The 21621-nt window shown below is 41.2% G+C and overlaps 1 protein-coding gene across 4 annotated transcripts in view; it reads right to left on the bottom strand.

The window, feature by feature from the left end:
- The window catches only part of ATP8A2 (ATPase phospholipid transporting 8A2), a 362223-nt gene that overhangs the window by 239502 nt on the left and 101100 nt on the right, over nucleotides 1–21621 (bottom strand). For all 4 annotated transcript variants that reach the window (XM_068143701.1, XM_068143684.1, XM_068143692.1 and 1 more), the window contains one exon: nucleotides 19480–19544. In XM_068143701.1, coding sequence (XP_067999802.1) covers nucleotides 19480–19544 — 65 coding nt within the window. The remainder of the gene's footprint in view (nucleotides 1–19479; nucleotides 19545–21621) is intronic.

Raw genomic sequence — 21621 nt, 5'->3', positions numbered from 1 at the left:
CTGTGTGGTGCAGCAGACACACTGAAGGGAAGGGATAGCATCCAGAGGGACCTTGACAGGCTGGAGAGGTGGGCACAAGCCAGCCTCATGAGGTTCAACACGATCAAGTGCAGTGCCCTGCATCTGGGTTGGGCCAACCCCAAGCACCAATATAACCTGGGCAGTGACTGTCTTGAGAGGAGCCCTGAAAAAGACTTGGGGGTGCTGGTGGATGAGAAGCTCAACATGAACCACCAGTGTGCACTTGCAGACCAGAAAGCCAATCAGATCCTGGGCTGCATCAAGAAAAGCACAGTCAGCAGATTGAGGGAGGTGATTCTCCCCCTCTGCTCTGGTGAGACCCTACCCGGAGCACTGCATCCAGCTCTGGAGCCCCTATTACAGGAAGGATCCAGGCATGCTGCAGCATGTCCAGAGAAGGGCCACAAGGATGATCAGAGGGCTGGAGCTCCTGTACTGTGGAGACAGACAGAGAGTTGGGGCTATTTAGTCTGGAGAGGAGAAGGCTCCAAGGAGACCTTACTGTGGCTTTCCAAAAAAGCCGGTGAGGGACTTTGTAGGGTGTTAAGTAATGATAGGATTAAAGGGAATGGGAAAAAAAACAGTAGAAACGGGTAGATTCAGATTGGATGTTAGGAAGAAGTTCTTCACCATGAGGGTGGTGAGACACTGGAACAGGTTGCCCAGGGAGGTGGTGGAAGCCCCACCCCTGGAAGTTTTTCAGGCCAGGCTGGATGTGGCTCTGGGCAATCTGATCTAGTGTGAGGTGTCCCTGCCCATGGTAGGGGGGGTGGAAATCAATGATCTGAGGTCCCTTCCAACCCTAACAATTCTATGATTCTCCTGTGCAAGATAGTCCCTTCAGCAAGCAGTAAGAAAGATGACACTCAAGTGTGACAATGCTTGTGTTTCAGACAAAAGTCACCACATTGCCCCATAAAGGCAGTCCAAGGTTGAGAAACCCCGAGCAAGGAAAGCACTAAGAATGCCCTGAAGGACAATCCTGCACCTGGGCAACAGACTATTGGAGGAAGAACTGGAGAGAGGAAAGTTGAAACAGCAAAGATGTGGAAAACAGATAACCCCCCAGCCCCTAAACTGAAACTAAGAGCTCTACAGCTCAACATTCAAAGAAAGGACAGCAGCAAGACTGAAAATGTTAACCTTGGACTGTAGGTTTTTTAACCCATCAATTACAGTGAAGCAGAGGCATACACTAGGGTAGGAGAGAAGCACTGTTGGATTAACCATGCAAGGGAAGACACATTCCTGCTACTCAGAGATCTTTACTATCTCAATGCTTGCTCATTGCATAGGTTCAAATAACTCAGTAACTTAAGGAAAGTGACAGGAAAGGCACCCAAATATTGACGTGGGTAGTAGAACACAAACCAAAGGTTATGAAAACCAAGGTAGTTACTGTTACTCTCAAGTACCAGAAATCCAAATAGCTACATACTTGCTCAGCTGATTTGGTAGAGTTTTGACCAGCAAAACACTAGACAATGAAATCAAAAAAGCATGGCAAAATTATCCAACAATCTCAGGTAGCATGTTTGAGAGAGAAGGAGACAGGAGACACGTGCTTGTTTCAGTTACCAAGCAGCTCATTCAAGGACTGTTTTGTAAGAGCTATTTTTGTAAGAGGCCAGACCAAGTTTCAAATCACTTCATACAACTACTTAGAAGTTCCCATACTGATGTGAAGCTACAGAGAGCTCCCAAACAGCTATTTGCTGGAAGAGTTTTACTACTACAAAATCTTAACATCATGTAGCAACCCGTCTCAGCAATTTAATATTTCAGGTATAAAACAAAATCCACAGAAAGCCTTCTCCCAGCTGAAGTCAATAAATGCTTTACCTGGGCCAATAAATTCTGACAAGAATCAGAAATAGCCAAAATAATGAGGTCTACTACAGCATTTTAATACTTTTTTTTTTTCATTCTCAAGGATGCTGAGCCCTCATTCACCCCAGCCTTTCAAGGCTCTGGGTACTGCATTCCTTCCACAGCTTATTCCCTTACCACATAAGATTACATTCGCCTACGGAAAGGATTCTATACAAATGCAGAGTTTTGAAATGCAGCAACACAAATATTTCCAGAGCTCCAATTCTAGTGTAGAGTAATGCACAAGAAAGGTAACAATATTTGTAACTCTAAAATACTCATTCTTCTATGAGGCACGCTACCTGTCTGACTACACAAACTATAATCTCATCGCACAGGTGTGTTAGGACGGTCACAACAGGAGTTAAGGATTTAGCCACAGTAAATCTGAACTCTGAAATAAGTTCAGGTCGAAGCCCATCTTTTGGAAGACACTACCAGAGTTGAACACCACAAAATTTATCTTTAAATGATGCGCAGGAGTAACACTCCTCTGCTTAGTCAGTAGTCATCCATGCCACATATACATCTCTACTTTCCTGCTCCAAGATTCTTTCAGGCCCTGATTGTCCTTTACTCACAAAGTAACTTGAATACTGTGTCCAGTTCTGGGTCCCCCAGTTTAGGAAGGATGTTGACTTGCTGGAGCGTGTCCAGAGAAGGGCAACAAAGTTGGTGAGGGGTTTGGAACACAAGCCCTATGAGGAGAGGCTGAGGGAGCTGGGGTTGCTCAGCCTGGAGAAGAGGAGACTCAGGGGTGAGCTTATTGCTCTCTACAACTATCTGAAGGGAAGTTGTAGACAGACAGAGGTTGGTCTCTTCTCCCAGGCAGCCAGCACCATAACAAGAGGACACAGTCTCAGGCTGTGCCAGGGGAGGTTTAGGCTGGAGGTTAGGAAGAAGTTCTACACAGAGAGAGTGATTGCCCATTGTAATGGGCTGCCTGGGGAGGTGGAGGAGTCACCATCATTGGAGGTGTTCAGGAGGAGACTTGATGGGGTGCCTGGTGCCATGGTTTAGTTGCTTAGGTGGGTTGTGATGCCGAATTTTGCCCCAAAAGGCAAGAATAACTGCCTAAGAGACTCAGTTTAAGTCAGATAGACAGGAGGTATTTTATTAGCAACGCATTGGAGAAATCACTAAATGGATTTCTGCCTTTCCCGTAACAAAAGCATGTCTTTTATACAGTTTTGGATGTGGTATTGCATCAGATCACATACATAATCATATCTTTGCATACATATTCATAAGAGGCGTAGTGTAGGCGGAGCGTGGGCGGGGACATCTCTTTTGAGGATCCTCTTGGTGGTCATTCCGGTGGCCTTCATCATGGGCAGGGGTCTTCTGATGAGTTTTCCTCTCTTAAACTTTTGAACCCTTTCCTAATTTGGTCAATTCCCGGTGTGCCTGGCTTAGTTTTACTGACTGGACAAGGCTGTTAGGGTCAGTTTGACCTTTCTGGTTCTGAATCATGCTTTCTCCGTCAGTCCTTATCACTTATCTCCTTTTTCTGTCACAGTGTCCCAGGCCTCAGCTGATTTATTACTCTATGTGGTTTGTGCTCCCTTCCATTGCTTCACATTCTCGAAAGCTATCTGTTTTGGGGCTTCAGTTGGATTGGTTGATAGGTTGGATGTGATGATCTTGAAGGTCTCTTCCAACCTGGTTTATTCTATTCTGTTCTATCTTATGTTCCAAAAAACCACACGCATGGCACAAGCTTCCCTCCATGAGAAAATAAAAAAGAAGCTAAAAATGTTAGAATACTCATTACAGCAGTAATGATACTATGATCCTTTGGCACGGGGGTTGGACCTGATGATCTTGGGAGGCCCCTTCCAACTCCTAACATCCTGCGATTCTGTGACATACTAATAGCAAGACCAAAAAAACAACCAACCAAAACAACCACCACCACAAAAACCCAAGCAAACAAAAAAAACACTACAAAAAACACAAAAAAACTACCCCACAAAAACAAACAGTAAGGAACCAGCCTTTTTTTTCCCCTTCATACTAGATGCTGCAATGTTTGAACAGTACAGGCACTCCAGGACTTCATGGTCAGAGTAGGCAATACACTAGAAGTTCACTACCGTGCTGGTCCAGTGACCTAAGTGCCCAGCGCAAAGACTGAGGCACTGATGAGTGCTTCACCTCAGAGATATGCCAGATGCATGCTTGGTCCTACATGACTACTGTGCACTTAAAAATACATTTGAAATTATGTTTAGTTTGAGAATTTCCAATAGGTGACCACCCCAAACCTATATAGAGAAACTATATTGCTTTGGGGAGATGAACATAGCTACTACACTTCTGTACAACATCTACAGCAACCGTTTCCTGTTGCCTTAGGCACAGCACCCTCCTAATATATTCACAAATAAGAATGACTCATTCATAGCAAACACTTTCTAAGGTTTTCTGCCAGAATAATGCCTCTGATTTCCTTATTGAAGCCTCACGTGGGTCCTGAGTGCTGCTTAAATTACAAGTCAAAAAATGGGTTACAAGTTCCATTTTATTTGTGACCTCAAGTAGTCCAACCATTTCCTCTTCTTGTTTTCACATACTTTCAAAGACCAACCAAACCAACCAAAAAAACCCACCACAAACAAAAAAGCACACCAAATTAACTGGGGGTGGGGGAAGTATCTGCTGCTTTTAGCTCCTCCCCAACCAGCACACAGACTTTCTCTACTGTCTTTATTTGATTTCTCCAAAGTACTGGCCACCTAGAACACAAATTCCAATAAAACTGATAATGGCAGGTAAGGAAATCACAGAGTAAAGACCATCTTCTTTTAGATGCTATATATCCTTCCAGATGCCCACAGATAATCCATTCTAACTCCTTCCTCAATTAGACTTGTTTATTCCTTGCAGATTCAAAAGCAACAACAAAGAAATACAAGTTTTAATATATCTATACACACACATATGCACATATGGGGGCAGGAGAGGGGGTAATTGCCACTCAAAAATAGCTGCATGGCACAAGACATACAGAGGTTATGACCTCCTTGGAGCAGCCTTTATGTAAACCCTGTTCTCATTTGATTTAAACTATTCTGTAATGCATTATAAACTCGTGCTTTACGATGGCAATTCAGGTAAGCTCAGAAGCATCTCTGCATCCCAAACCAGCACAGTTTTAACATTGCTGATCTTAGTTCCAGCATCTTAAATAAAAGTTGTATTCCTTTATACAGCCAGTGCAAACTGCCATTTCCATGACATCCAAGGGTAGCTCAAGAAGCCAGAGTAGCTCTGCTGCTCCACTGCTTTTGTCGGATTCCAGAAAGAACTGGAAAGAACTTGGACACTGCCTAATTGTTACCCAGCAGAGACAATGGTACCCACTCAACTGAGAATCTGGACACAACACTTGATTTGCTTTCATCCTGATGGTTTCCTGTATTTTCACTTTTTTTTCCCCCCTTTTCTTTTTAAAGCCAAGAATATAAAGGTGCTGTGTAAGAAAGCCCCAGGCAAACTTCTCTTTTCTAGCCAAATAAACATCATTCCCTAAGGGGAACACTAACTTTCAAAGACCCTTTTTTCCCATAGTTTAAAACACACCACTTGCTTCCCTATCAGTTTCCCCCATGTGTACATCCCAAGTTTTTATTAAAGTTTATCTAATAAATATGATACCTGCTTCAATTACTAAAAATAATTTCAATAAGAAAACCCCACAAAAAATCATTAAGATCACGTTTCCCTTTTAAAATTAAACCACCAGACTAATTTCCCTCAAGATTTAGTCGTACAATAGATTTATTTTATTAATATTTACTAAACCTATTAAGTCTGTCTACTGAACTGTAAAGTTTGTCTGTCAAGCTCTGGATAGAACTACAAATCCCTTGGGAACTTGATAATATTAAACCTAATACAAAGAGAGCAATTAAATTTTAATAACTTGAAAAGAAAGCAGATGTTTTCAAAGAAATCAGCAAGCTACTTTTTGAACCTCTCTCTCCTTTTCTCGTCTTATTTACAGATAAAGTTGGGCAATATTAATTTTGTAATGAAGGGATAAATATTGTCATACCAGCCTAAATGAAGCCTACCTGAAGGGTGGTTGTAGCCAGGAAGGGGTTGGTCTCTTCTCCCAGGCAACCAGCACCAGAACAAGGGGACGCAGTCTCAAGCTGTGCCAGGGGAAGTTTAGGCTCGAGGTGAGGAGGAAGTTCTTCACAGAGAGAGTCATTCATCATTGGAATGGGCTGCCCAGGGAGGTGGTGGAGTCACCATCCCTGGTGGTGTTCAGCAGGGGACTGGATGTGGTACTTGGTGCTATATTTTAGTAGCCATGAGGCCTTGGGTGACAGGTTGGACTTGGTGATCCTTGGAGTCTCTTCCAACCATACTGATTCTATGATTAACTCCTACCCTACTGTACCATGCGCCAGCAGAGACCTCAAAGCAGAATACTCCACAGCTGAAGTTCTTACCTCAGAGGCAAGACTTGCTCACAAGGATTTATTCAAGGGATGTCAATGTCCTATAGCTACACTTCTAACAAGACATGCAAACAGGTAGACTGTGCTAATGTCCAAGTTACCCTTCTAGGATGCCCAAGTTCACTATTTTTCATGTTTCAGATAAGTACGAGAAAGTAAAAGCACCTTCTATTGAACAACTCCTTCACCTCACTAGAAAGAAGCACTAAAGGATACAAAGACACATCTACCAAACACACACATTAGCAAAATGGGCTAGTGTGATGGGGAGGGGGGTCTGCCCCAACCCATTACACAGACCACAGGTGTAGTCTGTGCAGTGGCGTCCGGGCCAGCACCCAGCCTAAACCACCACAACTAGATAGCCATGCTTTCACTTTGGATTGCTGAAGGTTTTATGAGAATTGCAATGCTGGAACACTAAGTACCTTTCCATAAAGCCTTTCAAAGAAATGTCAGTACTCTCTTGAAGTCCACAGCACCCAAAAATTAATTCTCTTTTACTTATTCAGAATCTCTTCACTTCTCAGCTGTAGTGTCATGACTTGACTGTAAAACTCAGCCTTGACGCCTGTGCAGTGCCCCCCAGATGCTGGTCTGCTCACCAGGGGGTATTTATTTAAATCCAGTTTATTAGCTACAGAACTGCAAGCCCCTAATTACAAAAAGAGTTTGATTTTCAGACTGATGTAAATTTGGAACATATCAGAAGAGGACAAATAAAGAGTAAGTCAGGCTTACAGGGCAGACAAAACTAGGCTTCACCACCGTTTTGACAGAACTGCTTCCCAGAACAAGTTTTCAAGGAAAGCCTGAGACCGGGATCAAATTAACCACCAATGCAATAAAAACACACAGGGTAAATAACTGCACATACTAGATGCATCCTACATTCTTCATCTCAGCCAGGAAAAAGCTATCAAAGCTTAATTTCAGTGACCAAAAAAGTCAGCCCTTTGACAGGTCATCAAACATTTGTGGCACACACAAACCAGCATTAGAACAAAACATGTACTAGTACCTAGTACCAACACTGGTCCTGGAAGTAAAACAAAAGTTCAATCAGTTCCTCTTTTTTTTCTTTTTAATAAAAGAATTCCTCATTTCAACAACACTATCCTGGATTAAGTGGCAGGAAGATGTAGCCCAGCTTCTCTCAAGTCCTAAAACAAAGGGTGGCTGCCCTATATCAATTAAGGGCTATTAAGACTGAGCTTACAACCAACAATTTTGTTCACAAGTATTAGGATGCAGTAACAAACTGTCAAAAAAAACCACCCTATGTAGCACAGCTTGTCTGTGGGTCACCATCCTGCCAAGATATGCCTCAAAGACGAACTAGTAATTACGTATTTTGCTTCAGACTTCTCTGTGGCTAAAAACACAGCATGAAACCAACATATTAAACCATTCCATAAATACTAGCGCAGCCACAGCTCACAGCAGTGCTGCCTGCAACAATCTAATTTAGCTGGTTTATGGACCCTAATGTGGTTATCCTTAGCTCAACAGCAAAACATTCACCCATGGAATTTATGTAACTTTGCAAGGCATTCCTATTTTTTCAATTAGTGAGTAGCAAACCAAAAGAATAAGAAGTTATACAGACAATATGCTGTATTTATAAACAAACCGAAGGAGCGTTTAGTTTTGGGGGTGTTTCCCTTGATGGGGTTGTTTCCAGTTTTGCTGTTATTTTATTATTGGATTGAGAAGGTTTTGGTATTGTATTGGGTTTACTTTCAGAAGAAACTATTCAAAACAAAAAATACTTTTTCCCCAATAACCGCTCCCAATGGCCACTCTCCAGCTACAAGCTGGGGTCAGAGTGGCTGGAGAGCGCCCAGGCAGAGAGGGACCTGTGGGTACTGGTTGATGATAGGCTTGAACATGAGCCTACAGTGTGCCCAGGCAGCCAAGAGGGCCAATGGCATCCTGGCCTGCATCAAGAACAGTGTGGCCAGCAGGAGCAGGGAGGTGACTCTCCCCCTGTACACTGCACTGGTGAGGCCACACCTTGAGTACTGTGTCCAGTTCTGGGCCCCTCAGTTTAAGAAAGATGTTGACTTGCTAGAGCGCATCCAGAGAAGGGCAAAGTTGGTGAGGGGTTTGGAACACAAGCCCTGTGAGGAGAGACTGAGGGTGCTGGGGTTGCTTAGCCTGGAGAGGAGGAAACTCAGGGGTGACCTTCTTGCTCTCTACAACTACCTGAAGGGAGGTTGTAGACAGTCAGAGAGAGTTTGGTCTCTTCTCCCAGGCAACCAGCACCAGAACAAGAGGACACATTCTCAGGCTGCACCAGGGGAGGTTTGGAAGAAGTTCTATATAGAGAGAGTGATTGCCCATTGGAATGGGCTGCCTGGGGAGGTGGTGGAGTCACCATCATTGGAGGTGTTCAGGAGGAGACTGGATAGGATGCTTGGTTGCATGGTTGATTAGGTGGTATTGGATGTGATTATCTTGAAGGTCTCTTCCAACCTGGTTTATTCTATTCTATTTCTTAAAGGCTAATACAGGTGGTCTACTCTGTCATTAGAAGACTGACACAATATGAATACGGTACCTTTTTTGCTTGGAAGTTTGATTTGGTTAAAAATGTTAAGATTTAATTCTGTTCCCACAAGACTAATAGGGTCAAATAAATACAATACCTCATAAGGCTCATTTAAGCAAATACAAGGATGCATGAGAGCTGCCTTGATGTACACAAACACTCTGCTTTTATAAGACCATACTTTTCCTTCAACAAAGTAAGGGCAAACTGTAAAGTCTACAGTATGAGAACTCCTGCACATGCACAAAGTTGAGATTTATGGAAGAGGTGAGAAAAGAAGAAAATGAAAAGGTTAAAAAACTACAAGTTGATTATGTTCTCCACAGCTAGCTTTGCCACACAAATAATTGGTCACAGAATGTTTACTAACAGAATTTAATGTTCATGATAAAGAAGAGGAAAAAACATGAAGGACCTGCAGCACATCACACAGCACAACAGACAGCTCAACAGGAGGCTTTTCCACAGCTTGAGGAGTGTGGTTCAAAGACAAAGCCAACTTTGTTTTGTGGCATACGTGTTACATAAGGGAGGCATGCCACAACACAGCCTACCAAGAAACAAGCTCACAGAACTTTTTACTACTCCTCAACTCAAATGCACTATCTACTTTCATCATGGTGGGATAGAGGGGAGAGCGCAGCAGTGCAAATGAATAGCTAAGTTCTCCATGGATTTTGATTCCCTTCCTAAATTAGCCTGTTTATAGTTAGAAGGATAAAAGGAAGATGCAAGAGGAACATGAGAGTCAGATTTGCCAAGAACATCAACTCTTAACTTAAGATGATCCATCTGATGTCAAACTCTTTGCAGCACCACAGCACTGCTGTCCATCAGGGCTGTCACAATCTACAAAATGCACTCCTGCCTTGCCTGGCTAGCTTGAAAAACCAGACTACAGGACACACATACCTATCAAAACTCAGCACAACAGAACCTTCATGAGGACATCCAAATCACCTCAGTTCTATTTCCAAAGCTCTTCAAAACCACATTAAGTTCTGACATTTTAGAACTATCACTTCAGACCTACTTATAATATTAGCTATGATAAGTTCAGGAGCTGGAAATTTGAAAACCCAAGATATCCAAATTAGTTTCATCTCGAAACTACAGAGAGGAGATTGCACTTACTACCCAGCTTCAATCATAGCTGGTCTTAACAAATGGCTTTCTAACTATCAGAGCAAAACTGACACTCAAGCATTACTGCCTCAGTTAAATGACTGGAGCTACATAGATAAAAACACACCTGGACACATTTTCCAGTTAAAAATCAGCATACTTCTCCATGGCCAAGGCATTTCAAAACCCTAGGGATTTCTGGAGAATTTCTGTGATCAGTTCTATTCTATGCATAAGGTTAAAAGGCAGAAGGAACACATACATAAGCAGCTATTTATTTCATACAGCTGGAGAATTGCTTAATTCTAGTTCCTGACAGACCCATCAGCCTAGAAAAACCCACTGGGATTTTTTTTATAGCTTCAACCAAACATGATTCATATTTTCCCTTAATTCTCATGTGAAGGAAATTCATTCCTATGTAACCCATCAACAGGCTTGCAATAATGGAGCTTCATCTACAAGAATGACTCTCTAATTCTTAAGAGCAAGGAAATCATTTCCAGGAAATGGTTTAACAAGAGAGTAAGTCAGTATTACAATAACTACAAAAATACGACCAGATGCCCATCACTCTATCTTTGTTTTCTGAAAATATGATCAAGGAGCACCCTAATTCTTATCCTGAAGCAGTAGTTCTCCACTAGCATATGAAGCTAAGAGTTCAGGTGACAAATACTATTGCTTTACACTGGCTCTGCACCAAGAAAGGAAGACCGCTTATGCTTAAACACACCCACACAAACATGAATGAACAAAGACTCCTCCTCTTCTTTAATGAAAACAGAGAATCAGATATGAAAATACATATCACACACAAAAAGGAGCATTTAATTATTATGCTTCAATATAAAAGACAAATGTGAACTGTTTCTACAGATGGGCAGTATTAGCCGCATCAGTCAAAAGGATGAGTATCCATTTACCTATGGATCAGACACCCGCTTTATCTTATTCCCCTAGGAAACAAGCCATCATACTTGAACATAAGCAAAAACTGCATTTCAAGGGTAGCTTCTCATTTAACAAAATCCTGCTTTCACATCTAAAGGCATCCTCATGTTCTCATGTGCTTATTAGGAAGAAATGTTCTCAGCATGCTGCAGAGAAACCCATCTTTAAAGCAAAGAGGTATGAAACCATTATTATAGTGTGACTTACACAATAGAAATCAGATCTGGTTAACACCTAGGAATCACCTATTGATTCAGAAATCTAAAGATCACTAGCAGTTTTAAGATAGTGTTTGTTCTCAGTCATTTGTCTCTAACATACATGAACTCTTATAACAGACTGAATTTTATATGGAATTCAAGGAACACACATGCTTCCTTTCTGTTTTTATGTAATATGATTGATTCTGTCTTATAGAATGGACAAAGCATTAGCAGAATGAGCTTTCAACTGCTGCAACACCTGCAGCCTAAAGCTGCAAGACTGTTTTGGGGTGTTGTCAAATGCAATCACTATTAGAACTTCAGAAATGAAGGGCAAACTAATTTACAAATGAGAGGGTTTGGGTTTTGGTTTTTTAATAGCCACCTTTAATTTCCAACTATACACAGAAGAGGCATTTAGAAATCTAGTGCTCAGAATAGAGAAGATCCTTGCATTCCTTCAAGTTAAAGTGCCTCTACCTCATCCAAAGCATCTATCACCACACCAGAAAACACTAGCACACACAACTCCACCAAAAAACCAAACCAAAACGCACAACCCCACACAAAGAGAACAGTGCCAGAGATAAAACAGTCATTAGCAAATGCCAAAAAGGGAAAGCAAAATGAAACAAAAATACCAGCTGAACTCATTCACCACTCACAGTTTGTATTAACTTACTGAAAAAAAAGGTAACCTGATACTTAAGTGACAGAGTCCTGTGTGTACTTAAACTTACAGGTCCAGGTAACACCTCTATTCTTTCAAATGAGATTCTGGCCCAAACTAAAGCAGCTTTTCACATAAGGAGCTGCACATTGTCCACATCCATACAACTAACTTGCCATGCAGATTACCAAATAACAGGAGTTATGAAAGATCCTTCTGTTCATCAAAAACAAACCAGAAAAAATACTTTCTCTCTTCTACCCAATAGTTTTGAAGATTTACCTGATTACCACACAACTATTCCTTGTGTACCCACTTATTTGCTTCACGTCTGTTTCTAGACTAAGAAAAACAGGGATCTGAAAAGCAAAAAGAATTTAGTCCAATGGAGAAATACCTCCTTTCCCTACTTCGCCTAATTATCATCTTCTACAAATTCCCTGTGCTACACAGAAGAGCTGATTACAATTCCAGGCTGTCTGGCAATTGAAGTAGCTTATTAGATGCAATACACGAGAGGAGCATCCCAGATGCCTCCCTGAAGGAAAACTTGATAGTTAACTAAAACTGAGCTTGTCCACATAGATAATTTTTCCAGAACACTAACTTTGTCACCACTTGGGCAGATGATAGTAGAACAGAGCAAACAACCAAAGATGCCAGTTTCACCTCTTGTGCAACATGCAAGATGTAAACTTCAAAGCATCTACAAGACATTAACAATACAGGACTTGTCATCTTCCCAGCAGCTAACTGCACACCATACTAGCTTTCAAAAGGACTGAAGTACATGATAGCAATGCTTTGGAGCTCCCAGTAGTAGTTAATTTCGGGTTTAGTCTGAGAAGCTGACAAAGACTTTACTCCCAAAGAACGGGGATAATCAGCATGATGCCACAGACAAGATGCAAACTCCTTTTCTTCCAGGAGTAGAAGCTTCAGGATCCAAAAAGCAACAGAAAGCTTTTTGGAGCTTCACAGGCAATGTCTCCTGTAGCTGTGCTAAAGACCTTGAAAGACACATTTAAATAGATATTTTAAAAACAAAGAAAAAAAATCACACATTGCCTATGCTAAAGAAATTCCTGTGAAGATAAGACCTTTCTTAGGGAAGCCATAAAGCTACATAAATCTCTGTATCCTGGTAAGTGGTACAGAAAACATTACTGTAACTGCGTCCTTAGCTTGAAGGCAGACATGCTGGTAGACAATTTATTTTTGATAGCCTAATCCTCAAGTTTTCCTCCTTTCACAGACAGTCTGAGTTTTCCCAAGGGTTATTAGGAAAAGTTTTATTTTGGGCAGCAACCCAACAAAACCTGCTTATTTCTAGCATATGGGTAAATCTAGTGACCAGATGAGAGCTCTAATTCATTACAAGTGTGGGAAGGAAGTGTGTCCAAAAGCATGAAGGTCAGGAAAGTCATCAGACAAATCCAATAAAATTCTCATGCTTAAGAGATTTTCCTTACAGGTTATAGAACCTTCATAGTAATGCTATTCTACCAGAAGAGCAAAATGAAGACAGCCACCATTTTCCAGGTTCCCTCTTTTCACCGCTAGAGCTGCACGCTGGAACATAACTGCATATAAAGCTTCCCTGGAAATATTAAGACTCAGTTGTGGAGGTCAAGATACTAACTATAGGCAAGTGACACTGAAGTTTTGTTTTTTAAAGTACACTACACAACACCATTACATCACAAACAGGTCTACCCATACTCACATTCAGTAGCTCAGCCAAGCAGTGAAGCACAAAAGATAACAGCTGAGAAGTATAGAAATGAGAAAGGCCACCTTCTGCATCTATGCTTCTACTTGTAGTCAGATTATCACTGGTAGATGGTGGCATTGAAGGTTCTTACACCAAGTATCAGTTTGTTGGTAACTATGCCTTTATGTACAACACCAGATCTGCAGGAGTTGGGGCTGTTCAGTCTGGAGAAGAGAAGGCTCCCAGGTGACCTAATTGTGGCCTTCCAGTATCTGAAGGGGGCCTACAGGAAGGCTGGGGAAGGACTTCTCAGGATATCAGGCAGTGATAGGACTAGGGGGAATGGAATGAAGCTGGAGGTGGGGAGATTCAGCCTGGAGGTGAGAAGGTTCTTCACCATGAGAGTGGTGAAGCCCTGGAATGGGTTGTCCAGGGAGGTGGTTGAGGCACCATCCCTGGAGATGTTTAAGCCCAGGCTGGATGAGGCTCTGGCCAGCCTGATCTAGTGTGGGGTGTCCCTGCCCATGGCAGGGGGGTTGGAACTAGATGATCCTTGTGGTCCCTTCCAACCCTGACTGATACTATGACACTCTCAATGCTTCAGCTCTATTTTTAATCAGCAGAATTACTTAACTGTAAAATACTATGCACAATTCTGTCCTTGCCACTACTTTTAAACACAACTCCATATCATAAACAATTGATAGACTTGCCAGCTCTTCTTCCTACAGCACTGAAAGCAGGGTGGGGAAACATAAAATGCCCCCAGCTGTGATCTCAAGCATTTCAGGACCTCTCCAGATCACCCAATTTCCCTCCCTCAGATGGCCCTTTCACTGCTCTCACAACTCAACTTCTACGAAACGCCCATGAAAGAAATTTGTCCAGGTTAAGAGCTACATAAGATGACTTTATGGTGCTTCCAAAATAATTAAAAAGAAACTGAGTCCAAAAGTAACACTCAAGATAAACCTCATAATCAAAATATTTTCACTTGAAAACTCTTTATTAGAAAAAAAAAGAAAGAAAAAACAAGAGAGCATATGTATGCGAGTAGTTAAGTCTATAAGGAATAAACATTTGCAGATTATTATGCTAAGTTTCCAGAATTCAGCTGAATCAGGCTAGGGATTTGTCTTTTCTATTCCCAGCAGTTCCTTGAAGAGAACCTAAAAGATTGATTTTTCCCCTCAAGTGCATGATTTAGGAAAAAAATCTAGCTCTCAAAACCAAGCCAAGACAGTTGTTCGATCACATCTCACCTGCTGCTGCATGCCAAGGAGCAGAGGTCGGCGAAAAAAGTCACACAGGGACCGCACAAAGGGGAAAGTATATCAATATTTGAAGGCTGCAAGCTCAACTTGGATCTTGTAAAAATTCATTTTTAGCATTAAAGGATTTCAGAGGTGGAATATATTAAAGATAATGCTAAAGAATTTCAGTGTGAGAATAGTGAAAAAAATCTATTCATAGATTTTAGGCTCAGTTGAGCAGAAGACAATTTCTGTTACAAGTACAACATACAAAAGTATTACAATGAAAACCCTACAGTACAAAAAACTGGCAATAAGTAGCTAAAGACACTTCCCTCAACTGAAACAGCCAGTGGCAAGTATTAACAAAACACATAGGAGTCCTACATGGAGATTTCAACAGAGCTCAGTTTCATATTAAAATACAAATAAAAGTACTTGAAAGAAAGGAAACCATGATGCCTTTGGTTTAAAAGCAAGACTGATGGAGCACAAAGCATGTTTGATGTACCAGTTAAAGCTCCACAAGTCTCTGGTCCTGTTTTAGGGGGGAAAAAAACCAACACACCAAACATCTAAGCTAAAGCATCACAGTCAACTTCAAGATCAGTTGTATCTTCACGATATGCCATGTCATCTCCTATTTCTCTCTCTTAAAATACCACTGTCTATCAACGAGGGGATTTTTGCTTGTTTAGAATGCCACAGTTCTCTATTTCTCTTTCTGGGTTTTGTTGTTTTGCTTTTAATTTGTTTTTGTTGTTTGGGAGTTTTTTTGCTTGGCGGGGGGGTTTTAATGTTTGGTTTGTTGTTGTTGTTTTGGGGCTTTGTAGTATCAGGTTTTTTGTTTTCTTTTGTATGTTTTTTTGTTGTTTGGGTAGTTTGGGTGATGGTGGTTTTCTGGTGTGTGGGTGTTTTGGTTTGCTGTTGGTTTGGGGTTTATTTGGGGTGTGTGTGTTTTGGGGTGGGTTTTTTCCCCTTTGTTTTGTGGAGGTCATTTGGTTGGTTGATTTGCTGTGGTTTTTTGTGTTGGGGTTTTTCTGTGTTTTTTTTTTGGGGGGTTGTGTGTGGTGGGGTTTTTTGTTGTTTGGGTTTTTTTTCCTGTTTGGTTTTGTTGCTTGGGGTTTGGTGATTGTTTTCCTCTGTGTTTTGGGACTTTTTTTAATGTTCTGAAACTTTCAATCCACTTGCTTACTGCCTAGCTTGAAGGCTGGATTCTATCCCCAAAGTCTACCACACATGAACTGTTAGAACAGCTACCAGATAAAGGGGCAGCAGAGGAAAATTAAAACACACAACACTCACTTGCCACAAAACTATTTCCATATGTGCAGGTGTCTAACTAGAACTTAGACTACAAAATAGGTACCATTTCACCTGCTGCTTTTGCTAAAACCTACCCACTTCAGCGGTTTGTTAAGGACTCTGCATCGCTCAATACGAATCAACCATGGTGATCTTTCACAGGCCTTTTCACTTAATACCAAAATGCTCCAGGAATATTGATGTGTTATGCCTGAAGTAAATTCTCAACTCTATACAGGGAACATTGTGTAATAACTACCATTTTCCAAACTCAGATCACTTCAACAGCAGCTGTAACCCCTTCCTTTTAACCTCTACCAGAGACATGTGTGCTGTGATTAAGTCTGTCATCCCCACCTTTGCTTTATCCAGAGTTACAGGACAAGCAATGTTCTCAGTTTTGTGTAATTCTGAAATTCAGCTAATGCTATTTTCAAGAAAGAGCTGTGCAAATGAACATGTGAAAAATTAAGACAACAATCTTTTATGACTTCTAGAAGTTACAATCTCACGTTTTCAGCTCATGGAAGGGAAACCAGAAGGAATCCGCTAAAATTAGGTGTGGAAGATATATTGCTGTGCACAGGTGGAAACGTTCTATTGTTTCTTTCCACTCCCCCTTCTCCCACCAATACTTTATGCACACCAAGGACCACACAACATGAATTTACCATGGTACGCGCTTAGCATTGAGTTTTGCAAAGTATGTTTAGCTGTTTGCAACAATGAATCCTTAAGTGTACTGTAGATGACTGCAGTCTAAGCTAAAAAAAAAAGAAAATCAAGGTGCAAATCATTCAACTTGACATAAGCCATCAGCAACACTACAGTTCCAAGTTAGGAGCAGCTGCTGTGACATCGGTATTCCACAGATCTCATTCAGCTACATAACTGGAAATAGCAGGTGGGAAAAGATGAGGACAGAATTTCCCTTTTTTTTTTTATCTAGGGATTTCCAAGTATGCCTGATAAGAAGTCACTTTACATACACAGAATTTATTCTGTATTGGCAGAGGTCAGGCAAAGAGGGGAGGGATGGAAGTCATTGCTTAACAATCCATGTTTCATCAGGGCTTCTCACTCTAAGTCATTAGACTGATGGTGTCCTGCTCAATCTCTTGTGTTTTTAGCATGAGTAACTGTTCTTATTTGAGAAACAAATCCATGTTAATGGCCAGTATTTAGTAGAGTCACAAAATCTCCCATCCCCACCCCCCAAAAAATATGTAATTAAAAAATAGAGAGTCCTCAAGGGTCTTAAAAGAGGCTCCACACCCTCACCTATCCAACCAAATTGCTTTCTGTCATTGAGACAGTAGGAGACCCCAGCAATATTTTCATGTTTTACATATGACCAACAACCTCCTTAATAATCATGGAGTCTATCAATACACCTTTGACAGCTGCTTATAGTGGTGACTTGATTAGCTTCATCATCATAAAAGGACAGATTATCAATAAAAGCAGCAGTAGTTTCAATAATTTCTCTTTAACCCATATCATGAAGACTAACACAACCTCAAGTTTTTCTAGACTGTTCAACCCTTTCAGCTTCTCAGTTAATGATCCTGTTTTTCAATGTGGAATACAGCTGTTTGAGAGCTTGAGTTTCTCTAGAAGATGGAAATTAACCCTCTAGAGTTAAAACTCTGAGACCTACTCATTTTTGCAATAGCACTGCACAAACTCATAGTTCTGTATTCAGTTTTCCAGACTGGGTTTCCATTTCTCAAGTAGCTAGTAAAATGCCTCTAAAAAGAAGCACCATATTTACTGATTAAATTAACTGCTTGCCCTACTATTACTCACTTGATTCTAGTCTCCATTTCCTAGACAGCAGAGATGGCTGATCATGCCTGTCCTTGCACCACTACATCAAAAGACTTCAAACTGAAACCAGGCAATGGATCCAAGATCCAGCAAGTGGCTGGGGTCTGACACCTTTCTTCCCTTCTATAACCTTCCTTTAGTAGGGAAATTAATATTTTGTCTTTCCTAATTTAATTGATTTCCACAGGGATCCTGCCTATCACTTCAAGTGAAGTTTTGGCACTCCACAGTATTTGCGTATCCATTGTGGGGGAAACAGAGGAGATGCTTCAGTCAATGACATTTTCCCCCAGTTCAGTTCTCACATTTCATTACCTTCCCTTCATACCTCTTGGCTAATTTTCAGGAAAAAAGGTTGAATTTTTGAGGACCACAAAACACATTTGCTAAGTATAATAAGGAATTAAAATAAGCTTTAAGGTATTTTAAAACAGGAGATTCCCTCTGTGCTTGCTTGGAGTACACTAGTTCTTATCTTTCAGCATTTTCTATAACCTGTAGCATTTAGCTCTCATTTTTCACTGGCTTCATTTTCTTTCTCATAGCCATTTTTTGGTCCTGTAGATCTACACTAAGATAAGAATAAGGAGGACAAGTTCCACATTGTTACCATTAGTTTGGCATTTAGTATATATACTGAAGCAAGGGTTGTCAAGTGAAGCTGTCAAACCTGGCAGCTGACCCTCTGAAAGGCACTAAGAGAGGCATTTAAGGAGACTGTCAGCATTCCTTCCCCAGAAGCCACACACCCAGTCTATCAACTGCACACAGAACAAGCTGAATAGATATGGGCTCAACAATGAGTTCTTGCTAAAGCAGCACTTTTAGCATCACATGGGAGCTACTGAATCTAAGACAGCTGTCACAGGCCTTCATTTTCTCATGTTTCAAGAGAAGAATCAAACACTTGACTAAGGAGGAGAAGGATCTAATAGGACTTAAAGAATGTTCAGTACATAGATAAAATTAGCTCAAACTTCTATTTTTCTTCTGCAACAAAAGTTTTTTCTGGTGAGCCTTTTGTCTATATTTGCTGTGCTCCTCAGATACATGCAATTTTTAAGCCAGTTTTTAGGTCTCAAGAGATGTACATAGTCAAGCTCACAATATATGGCATGGGATTGATTACAGCTCTTCCATGCAATGCTGCAGATAGTTTAGGTTGAAATGAGGTTTTAAGCTTGTCTTTCTTCACAGAACATGTTACTTAGGTATCAATCCTTAAACTCTAACTATATTCCTGATGACACGCAACAGGTTTCACCAGTTTGCAGCAGAATCAAACCAACAGATGAGTTTATTGTTCCAAGACTTCAGTTTGATCTGTACAGCTTTTAACTGGAGACCTCATGAGTACATTTTGCACAATCCACCCTGGTTTTGCATGAATTGCTTACCTTGCTACCTTTAAAGGCAATAGAGAAGCAAAACAGAAACACAAAAGCATTCCATTTTGTTAGCAACACTTCCTTCTGTCAAGTAATACAATGGAATTTGCTTACTTACATCTAATGAATCCTCATTGACCAAGATGAGAGACATAGTCTGTGAAATGAGCCTGCAAGAGTAGCCTGCAAGAGAAAAAAAAACACAACCCACAAGGATTTACTTTGAAGAACACTTAAGGTTTAATCAAACCTTAAGGAAAGTATTTATGGATCAGATAATTTACTGAGCCTGCTAGGCAAGCTACTGGAAATGCTCATGTATAGGACACACTCCAACCTCTACTAGCAATGCAGGCTGCATTTTATCTGTTTCCAAATACATCACTCAAGACATTTTAAGAAAAGGAAATGCTGTATGAACTACGTGCAATAAACAGACTGCGGCTTTACAGCAGCCTAACTTTTTCTCCTCCCTACACAAAGGCAGAATTACCTTGAACACATTAATGGAACAGGTCTAACTGCACAGTTGTAGCTATGCTGCACATGGAATCAGTTGTAGTAGCATAAAGCAAAGTGATAACTCTAAGATTACAAGTGACACTTGTAGTCCTATTTTCAAGTTCTACCGTAGGCTTATAATAGTTACTACTGCGCCAGGGGAGGTTTAGGCTGGATGTTAGGAAGAAGTTCTACACAGAGAGAGTGATTGCCCATTGGAATGGGCTGCCTGGGGAGGTGGTGGAGTCACCATCATTGGAGGTGTTCAGGAGGAGACTTGATGGGGTGCTTGGTGCCATGGTTTAGTTGTTTAGGTGGGCTGGACGTGATGATCTTGAAGGTCTCTTCCAACCTGGTTTATTCTATTCTGTTCTACTGACACAGCAAGCAAAAATTACACTAAGAACAGGGCATATTTGTCAGTGTTTCTTAGTACAACAAGATGAACCTTTGGTTCAAAGTCACATATAAAACATCAATCCACACTTGTAACCTGATCTCAAGCTCTTGAAAAACCTGACTAAAAGTCCATGAAGCAGATCCATCAGATGCTTCTGGGACTTCTTTCCCTTCAAGTGTCCTAGGAGAAAGATTAGTCGAACCAGAGTTCAAGATCATAGCCCACAGGCACATGCATACTGTAGACATACAGAATGCAGCATCTGAGGCAAGAATGATTATCCTGTGTGTTTAGAGAGAACACACAAACCCAGCCCAAACTTCATATAAGGATATAGGGAAGCATGCTGCAAATTGCTTCTGTTCCCTCATGTGAAAATAAAACAATAAAATCACAGTTCACCATAACAGAAGTGTTCCTACCTCTAAGCTGGAAAAATACAGGATTGACAGACAGACTGGTAGATGGGCAAGAAATGGGCTGGATAAACTGCATCCAAAAAGCTGCAAAGGCTCAATACACAAGTGGAAACCAATAGTAAGTGGTGTCCCTCAAGGATCAGTCCTGGAATCAATGCTATTTAATATTTTCATCAATGACAGGTAGTGGGAGCTGAGTGCATGTTCAACAACCAGTCTGAGTGGCGTAGTTCATGCACTAGAGGCATGGGATACCATCCAGAGAAACCTTGATGGGCTTGAAGCACCCACCATGAGGACCTAAAGGAAGTTCAAAAAGACCAAGTGCAAGATCCTGCACTTGTGACTGTTACCAATCAGTACAGACCTGGAGATGAATGTACCAAGAGCAGCCATACTGAGAACTACCCCAGGGGTACCAGTGGATGAAAAGTGGGCATGAGAACCCACCTGGACTACTGCAACCCCCTCTGGGCTCCCAGCACAAAAGAAACATGGACCTATTAGACTAGGTCTAGAGAAGAGCCACAAAAGCAGAGGATTGGAACATCTCTCCTACAAAAAAAAGGCTGAGAGAGTTGGTGAGCCGGAAGAAGAAAAGGCTTTGAAGAGACCTTTCAATGAAGAAAGCATATAAAACAGACAAGAAAGACTTTTTACCAAGGCCTTCAGTAGCAAGTCAAGGAACAATAGTTTTATACTGGAAGAGTGTAGGCTTAGACTAGATGTAAGGAAGAAAATTTTTCTGTGATGGGAGTGGTAAGACACAGGAACAGGCTGCCCAGAGAAGTTGGGGATACCATATCATGGGAATGGTTTAAAGATAGAGTGGATGAAGCTTTGAGCAAACTGATCTAGTTGATGTGCCTGCCCAGAGAACTGGACTAGATCTTCAAAGGTCCCTTTAAAAACAAATCCCTCTATGATTGTAAGGCAGTGA

Source organism: Melanerpes formicivorus, unplaced genomic scaffold (assembly GCF_026170545.1).
Source record: "Melanerpes formicivorus ecotype bairdi unplaced genomic scaffold, bMelFor1.0.p_v2 SCAF_1, whole genome shotgun sequence".
NCBI lineage: Eukaryota > Metazoa > Chordata > Aves > Piciformes > Picidae > Melanerpes > Melanerpes formicivorus.
Note: the sequence above shows the minus strand (reverse complement) of the source record. Positions and strands in the feature narration are given on the sequence as shown.